Below are 14,573 nucleotides of genomic sequence, written 5' to 3' on the forward strand. Positions count from 1 at the left end.
ACGCCTGTCAAGGGCAGGAGTATACTTGTTTACAATATTGGAGTGGGCAAGAAATACCACTGATCTTACTGGGGCCGCGGTGGGATGGGATTTCTCCAAAGGCAAATGTACTCTCCCGTGGGAAAATAAAAATGTCTTTGCGATATGCAAGGAGTTATTACATGCACAAATATACACTAGGTACATTCAATTACATGCAAGTGCAATAGCCACAAGTGCATGTGACCGCAATTTGTACATGTGGTACATGTTATTACATGCAAGTGTAATAGCAATAAGTAACTACATGCAGGAGCAATAGCTACAAGTGCATGTGAGTGCAATAGGTACATGAGGAACATGTAATTAATTACATGCCAGTGTAATGGGTAAACACAGTTGCATCCAAGTACAATGGATATTTTTAATTACATGCAAGGGCAATAGCTACAAATAAATGTGAGTGCAACATTTACACGTGGTGCATCATTAATTACATGCAAATGTAATAGGCATACGTAATTAAATGCAAGTGCAATAGCTACAAGTACATGTGAGTGCAATATGCACATGTGGTACATGCCAATAATTAAAGTGTAACAGGTACACGTAATTACAAGCAAGTGCAATAGGTACACATAATGACATGCAAGTGTAATATGCCCACGTAGTACAATCCAAGTACAATATGTACATCTAATTACTTACATGCAAGTACAATATTTAGATGTAATGACACCTTTGGAGTTGCCTCTGCATGGGAGTGACTGGAATTTCTGAACATTTTTGAACTGTTTCGAGATAAGCTTTGTAAACTATAAACATGAATCAATCTGTGCTGATTTACACGACTCTAATTTGATGACAGATAAACGCTAACAAAAGACTTGGTCCTACAAAGGCCCCCACAATGAGCTGCGAGGCCATCGCGTACATCAAGTCAGCGGGGTCGCTCCATTTGTGAGTCCAGAGTCTCACAATCACCCTCCGATCTGAGAAAGAAGTTCTTTCTCGTGCAAGACTTCAACTGAAGTGAGACTTCCCTTAGGGGCCACCCTATAAATCCCCGCTCCCCTGCGATTTCAGGGAACCTCTGAAAACTTGTTGAACGCGTATTAGCTGTTGGTCTAGAGCGGCTTGAGTCGCATCAGGACGCTAGAGTTCACAACAGATAGATTGTTAGTCCTCACGACCCCAGAAAAAACAGACATTCAAAACTAACCAAAATCACAATTAATGTCCGTGTTTGGTCGTAACAGGTCAAATGGAGAAGCTAAGGGCAGCATATGCCTGGAGAGAGCTCTGCGCCCTGTGCAAGGGGCAGGTGTAGCGGGGCTGAAGGAAGAAGAGAAAGAGAGGGGGATGGAGAAGAGTGAGGTAAGGGGGAAACGAAAGGAAGAGGAATAAAAAGAAGAGGCAGAAGGAGTGCGAGGGGAGAGAAGAAAAAGATAAATTAGGCTAAAGAGCTCGCTGCAAAGGCAGAAATAAGGATCGGGCCCGTCTGGCTAGTGTTGCACAGCTACACCCAGAGGTGTGGCCTAGTGGTGAAGCGGCAAGTGCAACTGAAAAAGGCCAGCCCTCTAATCGTGGCATCTACTATGACAACGCGTGATTTTGGGGACTGCGCGCCAGATCATTGGCCGAGTATAAAAGGGGTATCCCCAGGACACAGACATTATTACTAGAGAGTTAGACCTTAGCCACGAGCAGGGGTCGCACGGGTGAAAAAGCACAGTTCACAATTAGAAGCCAGTAAACAGACGTGAGTCCCTTGCTCACTTTGCCACTGGATTTAAGCAAGCCGGGCTGAAGATGGCTGGAATGCCAGAAACTGGTCCTCGGAAGCTTGTTTCCGGTCCAGGGAAGACATGGCTTGGCAGTTCGGGCACAGGGCCAGACTGATTTGCATATAGCCATGTCTGAACTGGGGTGGCAGAGTGGGCTAAAGAACGGTGATGGATTAAACCCAGATCTTTTGACTGGGTGTGAGTGTATGATTGATTCAGATGCTCTGTCCATCACCACCCCCTTTTGTACTGCTTTTGGCCGCCATAAGTGTGGCAGGGTATGCTCAGACGTGAGTCCCTTGCTCACTTTGCCACTGGATTCAAGCAAGCCGGGCTGAAGACGGCTGGAATGCCAGAAACCGGTCCTCGGATGCTTGTTTCTGGTCCAGGGAAGACATGGCTTGGCAGTTCGGGCTGGACTGTTCCCATGAGGCACAGGGTCAGACTGATTTGCATATAGCCATGTCTGAACTGGGGTGGCAGAGTGGGCTAAAGAACGGTGATGGATTAAACCCAGATCTTTTGACTGGGTGTGAATGTTTGATTGATTCAGATGCTCCGTCCATCACCACCCCCTTTTGTACTGTTGATGGAGGATGCAGCATTGGTGGAGAACTTCTTGCCTATTAGATCCAATCTCCTGCCCTCTTTGTCCGGTGGTGTTGAGATTGGGGTGGATGGATTTTTGGATCTCTCTTGAGCAGCTTGGGATATCACAGAGTCCGGACGTGGGTGGCCCACCAAACAAGATGGAGTGTCCGGCGGTGCTCTATACTTCTTCTCAATACGAGGAAGGACTGCCGGGATAAAAGCGGGTGTCTTCATAATCTTAAGACCTTCCTTACAAATAAATACCATAATGGGTATGGCCCTGGTGATCTTCCTATACCCCTCTTTAAAGTCATGCAAAAAACATTCTGACTGCTCAATAGTAACTGGTAGTTCAAATCTTGTAGCAGCCCTTTGCATGATATTGTGAAAGCCGCCAATGTCCTCCGGCGGAGAATCAAAGGGTTGCAGCAAAGGAGGCGAAGGCATGGGTATTACATAGTCATCCCACGGATCCGCAGGTGTGTTGTCATGAGGCAACTCGCTTTCTTCTCTTCCATCCTCGTCCGAAGAGGAAGTATCCCGATCCTCTTGTGGTGTGGGTTCTGCAGTGTGTCTTGGCGACACTGGAGGCTGCGGTGGTGGAGGCGTAGGTACATCCACTGGTACCGGAGGTACAATTGGCGTGGACGGTGTAGGTGGGAACCTTTGGCGATAGTCTGCCAATATGGCCTGTAAGTCCTGTATCAACGAAGGAGGAAGATGTCTTGACTCCTCCGAACATGGAGCTCTGTATGGTTGTCTATAGAAAGGTGTAGACAAATCTTCTTGGTAGTAATGCTCCTGTATATCCTCTTCTTCTTCCTCATCCTGACATTCCATTTGCAATTCGGATGGATGGCGTGCAATCCCAAAGGGACCTTCATCATCTCCATCATCCTCATCAGATTCCTCTTGTTCCACGTATGTTTCTAAAATCTGCGATGGTAGCAGCCTCATGATCTGTGGAAGATGATTTGAGCCAAAGAAGAACCCATGCCTCCCTGTCCCTGATGGTCTTGGCAGGGAAGGTGCGGCAAATCCTGCAATCCTTCACAATGTGATTGGGATGCAGGCAGTAGATGCAGTCCTTATGCTGATCATCTACATGGACCCTCTTTTTATCACAGGTCCTGCAGGCCTTGAAAAGGGCTTTCTTCTCAGACATTCTGTAGAAAAAAGTTGAAAACTGAGTAGGCACTCAGGGAGACTCCCTTCCACACTACGTGCGGTGTCAATCTGAGGAGAACTGTCTCTGCTGGGAAGTTCCTTTCATATAATGAGGTAGATAGGCTGCTAAGTTTTGGGCCTTTTGGGGCCTATAGTCTTGTCAGCCTACTACAGATTATTCTAAGGCACTGCTTTTGTATATATAATTACCGTGGGACTCCCGCCTCGGCGACCGGGAATGATTCAGGCATGTGAATATATGAAAGATACCCCAATACTGGATGAGCAGGGATAAGACTGAGGGCATGAGGAAGGTTCCTATGCATTATAATTCCTAACTGAAGTCACAGTCAACAGAACAATAGCACAATGTGTGATTAGTAGAACAGGGGTATGTTAATTTTTTTTTTAAGGAGGGATCATAATAAATTTCACTCATGTATATCTCCAGTATTACACACTATGCTAACAGCAGCCAGAAACAAGTGTTTTCTGCACCACTTAAAGGCGATCAAAAAGATATAACAAAACTCGACAATCTGTCGGGAAGGGCTACATTTTAATTTTAGTATAGGGATGCATTTTTTACCATGAAGGACAATGTATTTCGTGCCCGGGCCTATTTTATGTTCCAGTCCGACACTGTGTGGCATACCCACATACCAGCACCTGAAAGTCAGCTCCCTTCTTTTAAACAAGCATCATCAAAGCCAAAAGATCTGGCTTGCTGCAGGCGTATGTGTTATTTATTTCACGGCTGTATGATATGTGTAATAAGTCTGGGTGCAAAAATGGAAAGACACAAACTGGGAACTATAGTTTCAGATATGGAGAAGTGTGGCTCACTGGTTAGAGCAGGCAGACCCGGAAGCAGAGGTCAGACCCGGGACCAGGGTTCAATTCCTGACGCGACAGGTCTTGAGCTCAAATGTCCATGGACTCGATAATTCTCGCTTTGGTGCCTGACCTAATCATGGGTTCACACTCTGCAACTCTGGGCATTAAGCTTGCTTAATCTCCACAACGGCCCCCCGCGGCGGGATGCCCGGCTTTCACCTTGGGGATGCCCTGTAGGGGCTATCTCACAGGGAAAAGCCAGGACGGGTTTCCCTTCGGGGGTCGATTCTGGCGCTATATAAGAAACATAATAATAATAATAATAATATACCATACAAACACATATACAGACATCAGTAGTCAGACAATACACGTATCACCACCTGTAGGGACCTTAATGTGCACTTTTAGTTTCCAAAGGAGCAACTGCATCAGATGATTACATTAGAACCATACATTAAGTTCCTGACCTATTTAGAAAATTCAGGAGTTATCTGAATAACTAGACACTGGTAATGCTTTGCTTAATCACATAACCCTTATCAGCAACAAAAAAACCCTGACAGTGTCATGATTTTCAGAGATCGTATCTAAAATGGGTGCTTTATTAAATTGTTACTAGCATCTTTTTTTAAAGAAAGCACAAGACCTCAATCGTGCTCCTTGTCTGAAAACGGTGGGTTTGCTTCTGAAGCAAGTAAAAGGGTTCACCCCACTAACCAAGGCATAAGCCTAATGAATGCTAATGATCGAAGCAAAGCTGCCACAAAGTGGAAGAAGGATATAAGAGTGCAGAAAGTTGCTTTGGCTTTCTTTCGGAGTTCAGGGGTGGTGGGAGTATTTCTCTAAGTAAAAAGATGCTTTGGTCAGAAGGTATGCATTTGGAATTGATCTCACTGCTGGCTTCGATTGGCATGACTGTACAGTTATTACTGCTCACTGCGCCTTTTGTCGCTTTCGTAAAAAAATAAGCTGGTGCTAAATACGTTTTAAGACTCTAGGCTTCCATGTAATGTTCTCAAAAGGAGACAACAGCAAGCTGTTGCTGGAACTCACCGAAGTTACAGCGCAGGTGGCATTTCAAAAGCCTGTGTACTAGGCTACAGACTTCTGCCAGTGTGTCTTGCCAAATCACTGAGACGTAAGCAAAATAGACCGGTGCTCTATCGCCCAAGAGCTGCCCATTTCCCCCACCAGTCTCAAATCAAGCTCATAGCCCCTCTCATCCAAGAAATGCCTACTGTGTAGGCAAACGAGTGAATCACTCCAAGGAAACTGAACCCCCCTCCTCCTTAGCAATTTGAACTTTCAGGTCTAGGCAGAGAATGTGCTTTCAAGGTGAGGGCTTCTTTCATTGTGAGGCCTTGATTTCTAATGTAACATTATCCTTCTGCCCTCCTAAGGTCATATCCTGACTGCTGCAGTTAGAGGTGACTGCCTCTATAATGTGCGTATGACAAGCTACTAACATTATATTTCCAAACTATGAAAAATTAAGTGCCCAAAACATCTGAAGGTAAAAATGCAATGCTTTAAAATCAGTTTGGAGAATTAACATGCATTTTCAATGTGAAGACATACCTGGATCTGTTGTCATCGCTGCCAGTTGTGCACAGGCAGTGTCATTTTCCAGCAAGGCTTTTTTAAAGTAGAAAATTCCCAAATTATGCTTCCCCATAGCAAAATGGATACAGCCCAGATTGTTCCAAAACATACATCGTAAGCATTCACCTGAAAGTATTACAATTTGACAAAGAAAAAGGATTAATGGTTTAGCACTACAGGACAGTCTACCAAGAATCACAGTTAATAAAATGGTTAAGTCACCTTCCACAACAACTCTCAGCATCTGTGTAATGAAGATCGCTATTTACTGCCCACTTCCTAAAGATTACTCAAAGAATGATCTATTATCATCTAGGAATAACCACAAAGAAAATGGAATGGATATAAGTGGAGATTTAGGGCCTGATTTGGGGACAGGTTATTTCATTGTAATGTGATGGATATCCCATCTACCTTATTACAAGTGTTATAGGATATAATGCACTTTTATTTTACATTTGTCAAAGAATAACCCATCCATCAAATTCTAAATCAGGTCCTTAATCTGAGATTTTGATAAAAATCTACATGGCTTCCCTGCTTAGACCCTTGTGTCCTCACTATCAGAACATAGGCAGGATAGGCATCATCTCTAACATCTCCGACCCAACTTAAAGAGTAATAATAAAATCATCAAAACAAGGATTAGCAACTACACTACAGAAATTCCTCCTAAAGTTAGAATGAGAGTAGTTCGGTACAAAGGGACTTCAGAGGTAAAAGGGCAATTGTTCAAAAGGATACACCGTTTTCAATACTCAAAGAGTTACCAAAGACAATTCCCCAAACGTTACTCTATGCCATAGATGCACCCAAGGCGGTATCAGGATGACAGAATATTTTAATTTCACCTGTTTTCATGTAACCAGGATGTTCTGCAATATTTGAGCCATTGAGAAGCTTCACTGCTTTCCGATAATTGCCTCTTAAATATTCAAAGTTACTCTTAAGAAACAGAGAAGGAGGAGCCTGTGGAAACAAGACAGCAGTTGTTGCATTAACATATTTAACAATCTTGAAGTTCTCTTGAATTTGCAGGTACTCTAAATGCATTGGGATACATTAGAAACAAATACAAAATTAACTGCCAAGATACAGCACTATGCTAGTGCAGTTTTAACAAAGCATTCATACATGAACGGTAATCATCAATAAGGAACTAGCTACTTACCTGCAATAGTCAACCTTCAGATTTTATCCAATTATTTTATTTTCTTATATTACCGGTGAATTGTCTCATTTAGCACCTTCCAAGTCTTCTAGATTCATATCTTGTGGTTGGGTCTGGAAATTGCCTTTAAAGAAGTTTAACTTTCAGGTGTTGATCACAGAGAGAAAAGGTAAAGCTCCCAGTGATGTAGAGTGCAATTCCAAAATCCCCAAGTACATGAAAACTGTCTTTAGATAATTTTTTCTACGCACAGATTTGGAAGCAAGCAGAGGAACTGCATACAATGTGGTCACAGAGGGAGGAGTTACTGCAGACATCGATACTGACCCCAGCATCAATTGAGACTTTTTGTCAATACATGGATCTCAAACAACAGGTTTTCTTTGTAATCTTTGAATATATGAGGTCAAGGTTGGAGAATTACTTTTTAATAGTTACAATTCTCAACTTTACAATATTTCCAGTTACAGAAAGAACTCTGTTTAGGCTCAGTCCGAACTGCCAAAGAAAATGTACATAGAGGGATTAAGAAAGGTATGCACTTGATGACGACTTCAAAACCAAATGCTCTTGAAATAAGAAAGAAACATTGCTGGGTATGCCACACAAGGCACAGATCCGACCCCAGCAAGGATCATCCTAAGGCATCAAAGATGAAACAGACTTTGATTCCAAGTAGCCTGGGTCTAATCAGGGTGAAGAGGAGGCACTAAGGAAAACCCACTGTTGGTATCGGTTCCTGCACAATAGTGCCTTGTAATTGGCGTGCATCAAGAGACAGCTGCATCACATTACATGTTCTTCCATGCTGCATCTTATTTATTGCTATCTTCATCAAATGGTGGATGCTTTACTTAGTTTAGTGAACACTTTGTCTGGCTAAATACTGTAGGAAGCTGGCTCTCTATATGGTGCACTAATATGAAGTACACTGTATACAGTCCAGGCAACCCTTATTGATTTATAGGGTTTTCTTCAAAAATCTCAAGTGGTCTATTTTGTGGTAGTGTGGTGGAGCAGCTTAGGCTAATCAAAGGGTAGTGTTGAGCATTTATTGTTCACACAGTCAACAAGCATTTACAATGCAATGGTTTTGCCTTTGACAAAATTAGAGCTATTGGCATTGTAAATGTCAAAATTTTCACCTATGTTTTTTTTTGTAAAACAGATAAACAAATGGCTTTGTCATTTACTAGTAAATAGCTTTATGGTTACGAAATGTGAGACCTATTGCATTTGCACTTATACACACATAGGTATATGTACACAGAGCTATACACACACACACACAGAGCGGGACTTCCGGGTCGCCCCCTCAGCTTCCGGGTCGTCGCGGGCAGCGCAGCGGCCCGTCTCAGCCACTGCAGGCGGGGAGTGAATTCACCGAGGGGTGGCCTCCCTCGAGGTGAAAATAAACAATAGCGGCAAGGTCCCTACGTAAACAAGGGGGACAGCACGGCCTCGTACCGAGAGCCCTTTGAGCTGCACGAGAAAGACTGGCAACAAATCACCTTCCATTGTGTCGGCTCGGAGTAGAGAGCCGGTCAGGTCTGCGTCCTCACATGGAGAGCCGTCCAGCTGGTGTGAGGAAGGATGCTGCAGAAAGAAGAAAAAAATAAACCCGCCCACCGCCTGATGACGAGGCAAAAAGGGTGGAGAGGGAAAAAATCTCGGGAACGCCCCCGAATCTGGTCCAGCCTTGACGGACAGATCTCTGTTCCAATGGCTAGCCTCCATTTATGGAGCTAGCCAATGGAACAGAGGGCGTATTCAAGGCACCCATACTGAAGACTACAGATTTCTCCTGGGGCGGAGCTAAAGTTCCGTGCCCCAGGCAAAACCTAATAAATGGGACACAAAATAAAGAAATCCGACACTAATTTATAAAAATATCACAGATTTTTATATTATTTGAGGCACAAAGATCTTCGTGATCAGGTAAGTACTTTTCAAGATAGTTTTTCAGCATTTAAATAGACTATACTGTATTTGCATTAATGTTAATCTAAGGGGAAATAATATACTGCACAGGACCACTTGTCAACGACTTGCATCTGGGCCACTCTGGATGACATCTGCAGTGCTGACGTCCCTCGTCGGTCTCTGTAGAGTCAGTGTCGGGATTGGACCACCATCAAGTCTTTGCTGCTGAAAGGGGTCCAGTACCCCGGATATTGGGGCTGGAGAGTTCTAGGGTCTCTTGACTCGCTAGGGAGACGGGGCTGATCTCTGGGAGCTCGGAACACCTCCTACTGGGTGGCTGCTGCTTTGAAGAGGCCAGGGGTCAACAGTTCCGTAAACTGGAGCTTGCGTTTCGGTGCCTGCAGGATCCAGGGAAGTAACGCTGCTACTCCATGGGAGATGCTGGCTGTTTTGCAAAGGGCTGACAGCCCTCCCTGGTTTTTGGAGGCTGAAGGACAAGTTGCCTTTGTTGCAACTGTAGGGGACAACAGGCAGGCCGGCAAGGTTGGCACCAAGTTAGTTGCTGCTCCTCAGTCCTTGCGGTTCTTTGGTGTGCTCCTTCTTGAGTCAGTCAATTCACATTTCCTGGTGCCAAGTGCTCCCCTAAATCCTCGATTTAGGGGCGTTAAAGGGAGTGAAGGGTAGTAGCCAATGAGCTAATTACCCTTGGGGACACTACAACCCCTATTTGACCACTTCTTGTGAGGAGTGGGCATAACCCTATGCCAGAGTTCCTAATTCCACCAAACTCAACATGGCGGAATCCTTCTTTCGTGAGTCACTTCAGGCAGCCCACCTTAGGGGCTCTCAACATACCTAATTTCCCACCTATCCTGGTGCCAAATGGGCCTCAGGGCAGGTGTGGCATCCCACAGGTCTGGGGGAAGCCAGGGTCGCATATCAAAGGTGGCAGGGACTTGGAAGTCTCTGGCCCCGATATGTTACATCACTAGCCATCATGCTGGAGGAGGTGTGAACACCTTCCTCTGGAGCAGGCATTGTTTTTGGTCTTCGAGAGCATGGGTTCTCACTTGCAGCGGGTCAGAAACCAGTCTGTGATGCCAGGCTGTACTACAACAGTCACCCAGCACACTAGAGAGGCTGGTAAGTTTCAGGGTGCCCTCTGGGTGCATGGTATAATTCAACTTACACTGGAATCAGTATAGATTTATTGAACCAAGGGTTTGATACCAAACACATCAAACTTATAAGTATCTCACTTAGTGTGAAGGGTGGTGATCAATTCTAGAAAAAGAGAAAATGGAGGGGAATGGAGGTTGTATCGTCTCCTCCGTGGCTCAGCTCTATTCAGGGATACCTTAGCGAAGCAGAGGAATTTTATATTTCTAGTTAAGCCCTCTGGTCTTTTCTGTATAAGAGCTCCCCGGAAGATGGTAGAGCAAACACTGACCTTTAGGAGTCAGGGTGAACCCGATGATGAAGCATGACACTACTAGAGTGTGTGAGAGTTATTTAAAGAAAAGGAATTGTTTCCTTCCCCGCACTAAATAGCGGGAAGTCACTGTGGAGACCATACATTCTCCTCTTCCCTCTCTCTCTCTTTCTAGAATTGATCATACCCGGCACAATAGGTGGAATATAAGTTTGATGCATAATGTACTAGGGAGGCCGTATCCCCTGAACCCCTTTCAATTGAGAAAGGACCTCTCTACTCTCTGGATCTGTAAAGGGTTTCCCTGCTCAGATCTAATTTGTGTACAAGTTTGATACAAAACACCAAAGATTTCAATAAAACCATTATATAGCTGGGTAACTCGTTTTGACCAGTGCCCAGTATACATACCTTAAGATGGCTTTCCTGTTTACTTGCAATATCTAGTATTTGAACTAGACATCACAGGGCCATATTAGCTCATGCAGATATGTCCTCACATAGGATATACAGCACCCTTCCCTAGGGCTGTAAGGCCTGTTGTAGGAGTGATTTACATATATCCTATGCAGTCACTTGGGCATAGCACATAGGGGTGTGTGCCATGTCGTGTTTTCACCATGCTTTTCACCATGTCACGTAGCCTGCAAGGGCAATCTGTATGCAATTTGTATGGGGGGCCCTTAGTGTGGCATAAGACAAGCTGCAGCCCTTAGGGACCCTCTGTGGTACCCATGTCCTAGGTACCAAAGGTACCATTTACTCAGGACGAACAGGGGTGCCACAGACTATGCCAATTGTATCTTTTACCTTGTTTAAGGGAAAGAGCACTGGTATGGGAGCCTGGTTAGCAGGATTCCAGTGTACTTCCAGTCGAAAACATCAGTATTGGAGAGCACAAAGTAGGGGTGACCATGACAGCAAGCATTGGAAATGCAATAGGGCTTGCATTAGGAAAGTTTGAGCTATTGGTATCATAAATGATTTTTTTTTTATTTATGCGTTATTTTTTAAAATATCTAAATTAGTAGCGTTGTCATTTACAATGCCAATAGTTATAACTTTCGCAAATGTGACACTTATAGCATTTGTAATGCAACATGTTTTGTATTTACGTGAATTAGATGTATTGATATTACAAATAACAATGGCTTTTAATTTTTTTAAAATAATTAATACTTAAATAATGTATTTAATTTGTAATGGCAATAGCTTAAACTTTTGTAAATAACTTTTGTGAAGGTTATGTTCAGTGTTTTTTATTGTGACGAAAGTCCAAGAACAGAAGTGAAATATTAACATCTTTTTGTGATTAGTAATAAAGCTTGAAACATTGAGAGAACAGATTTGAACCAGTGCTGCTGAGTGGTGCTGCTGAGTGGTGCTGCTGTGGCGGTGCTGAGTGATAATGTGGTGGTGCTGAGAGGGTGAGCGGGTGTCTGAGGGTGAGCGGGTAAGTGAGGGTGAGAGGGTAAGTGAGGGTGAGCGGGTAAGTGAGGGTGAGCGGGTAAGTGAGGGTGAGCGGGTAAGTGAGGGTGAGCGGGTAAGTGAGGGTGAGCGGGTAAGTGAGGGTGAGCGGGTAAGTGAGGGTGAGCGGGTAAGTGAGGGTGAGCGGGTAAGTGAGGGTGAGCGGGTAAGTGAGGGTGAGCGGGTAAGTGAGGGTGAGCGGGTAAGTGAGGGTGAGCGGGTAAGTGAGGGTGAGCGGGTAAGTGAGGGTGAGCGGGTAAGTGAGGGTGAGCGGGTAAGTGAGGGTGAGCGGGTAAGTGAGGGTGAGCGGGTAAGTGAGGGTGAGCGGGTAAGTGAGGGTGAGCGGGTAAGTGAGGGTGAGCGGGTAAGTGAGGGTGAGCGGGTAAGTGAGGGTGAGAGGGTAAGTGAGGGTGAGAGGGTAAGTGAGGGTGAGAGGGTAAGTGAGGGTGAGAGGGTAAGTGAGGGTGAGAGGGTAAGTGAGGGTGAGAGGGTGGGTGAGCGGGTAAGTGAGGGTGAGAGGGTAAGTGAGGGGGAGAGGGTAAGTGAGGGGGAGAGGGTAAGTGAGGGTGAGAGGGTAAGTGAGGGTGAGAGGGTAAGTGAGGGTGAGAGGGTGGCTGAGGGTCAGGGGTGCATGGGTGTGTGCGAGGGTGCTGAGTGGTGCTGAGTGATAATGTGGTGGTGCTGAGTGATAATGTGGTGCTGCTGATGGGGTGAGGGTGTGTGAGGGTGGGGGGTGGGGGGGCAAGGGTGAGGGAGGGTGAGGGGGTGTGTGAGGGGGAGTGGGGGCTGAGGGTATGTGAGGATGAGGGGGGTGAGGTTGAGGGGGTTTGAGGGTGAGGGGGTTTGAGGGTGAGGGGGTTTGAGGGTGTGTGAGAGTGAAGTGTGTGAGGGTGAGTGAGGGAGTGAGGGTGTGTGAGGGTGTGTGAGGGAGTGAGGGTGTGTGAGGGGGTGAGGGTGGGTGAGGGGGTGAGAGGGTGGGTGAGGGGGTGAGAGGGTGGGTGAGGGGGTGAGAGGGTGGGTGAGGGTTGGGGTGCGAGGGTGGGTGAGGGTTGGGGTGCGAGGGTGGGTGAGGGGGTGTGTGAGGGTGAGAGGGGGTGTGAGGGTGAGGGGGTGAGAGGGGGGGTGAGGGGGTGAGAGGGGGTGTAAGGGTGAGAGGGGGTTTGAGGATGAGTGAGGGTGTTTGAGGGTGAGTGAGGGTTGTGCACAGAGGAGACGAGTAAGGTGAAAAACTGAGCCATTGCTGGGACTTTTCTGGTAAAATACTTGATGAGAACCGAGGCCAGTATAATGCTGTCTTCTGCGTGCAAGTCTTTGAAGTCTTGGTGTATTCGGCAGTGGTGCAAGTACGGTGAAAAACGGAGCTGCAGCCTTTGAACACTAATGCCTAGCGCTAGGCAGACAAATGGTGGTGCACGACAAAGAGCAGAAAACGAATGAGCTGCTCTCACCGTTGCAATGCAAAAAGTGAGCGCGCTTAAAGCTCACAGAGTAGAAAAAAATGCCAGTGATCTGAAAAATCTAAACAGGCTATTCCAGAGTTAAAGCATTTATGGAATGCAAATTAGAACTGCTCACTAAACTTCGTGACCACGAAATAGCCAAGTCATCACAATTCCATTTTGCCGTTTTTGTGATGCAACGAACCACACACAATGTAATTACAGCCAATTGAGTGAATTTGATTCGCACATCACAGCTTCCGTTTTACTGCTCTCATATTGGCACAGCCACGACAAAACACAAACAGGAGTACATAAAGTGGAGCATGGCTATATTCTATATGAAACCACAAGTCACTGGCGTCTTAATCACTTTATAATGTTGGAGCCCTCTGCATTTCATTAATTCGGCTCTTGGGTAGTCTCATGTTAGCAGTACAGTAAATGTTGTTATGCACCCGTTTTGTGTGTCGAGTGAGAGGTATGAAAGGCTGAACATGCTATGCCAGGATTTGAACTTCTGAACTGCAGGTTACATATAGCCTACATAACAGGTAATGAACTCATGGTGCTGTCTTCACGCTGCCCCGGTTTCAATCTCGGGGCACTTTCCATTTCTGTTCACAAGCTATAGCATGAAGCATAGTCATCTGTGGCTTAGAACTGCAGGTGTAGTAGCACTGCAACTCAGAAATGTCCTCTCCTAAACTCGACAGACACAATCAAACAAAGCGTTAGAACTATGACCTCTCGGGTGTGCAGCGATGGCCCTGAATAAGGCAAGTTACCTAGAACAGCCACCGGTTATTTGCAGTCACTGTTTGCTCATCTGGGTCACGGTGTAATGGAAAGCAAACATGAATTTGTATACTGGAATCTGTCACCACATGCGGCTTCCAAATCCTCACACCAGGATCACAGCCAGGAAGTGCTCATTACTCATGCAAATATTCATTATTCAACGTTAGTGCTTTCTCCCAGAGGTATCAAGACGCGGTGGAAGGACCAGAGAATTGCTGATCAACTGTTTCCAGCCACGACAACATTGAGTTTATAACTGACAAAAGATAAAACTGAAAGAGAACGCAAAGAACAACAAAAAAGTCAACAAGCATTGGCGCAGCGCGGCAGAAACGAGAGACACGGCCTGGCGGCCGTGAAACTGAAAGCACGGC

General features: G+C 45.5%; 1 protein-coding gene across 4 annotated transcripts in view; it reads right to left on the minus strand.

Annotated features, from left to right (window-relative positions):
* The window catches only part of CNOT10 (CCR4-NOT transcription complex subunit 10), a 550,184-nt gene that overhangs the window by 260,208 nt on the left and 275,403 nt on the right, over window positions 1-14,573 (minus strand). For all 4 annotated transcript variants that reach the window (XM_086942099.1, XM_086942101.1, XM_086942102.1 and 1 more), the window contains 2 exons: window positions 6,818-6,935; window positions 5,943-6,092 (listed from right to left, as the gene is read on the minus strand). In XM_086942099.1, coding sequence (XP_086798225.1) covers window positions 5,943-6,092; window positions 6,818-6,935 — 268 coding nt within the window. The remainder of the gene's footprint in view (window positions 1-5,942; window positions 6,093-6,817; window positions 6,936-14,573) is intronic.

Source organism: Lissotriton vulgaris, chromosome 10 (genome assembly GCF_964263255.1).
Source record: "Lissotriton vulgaris chromosome 10, aLisVul1.2, whole genome shotgun sequence".
Classification (NCBI taxonomy): domain Eukaryota; kingdom Metazoa; phylum Chordata; class Amphibia; order Caudata; family Salamandridae; genus Lissotriton; species Lissotriton vulgaris.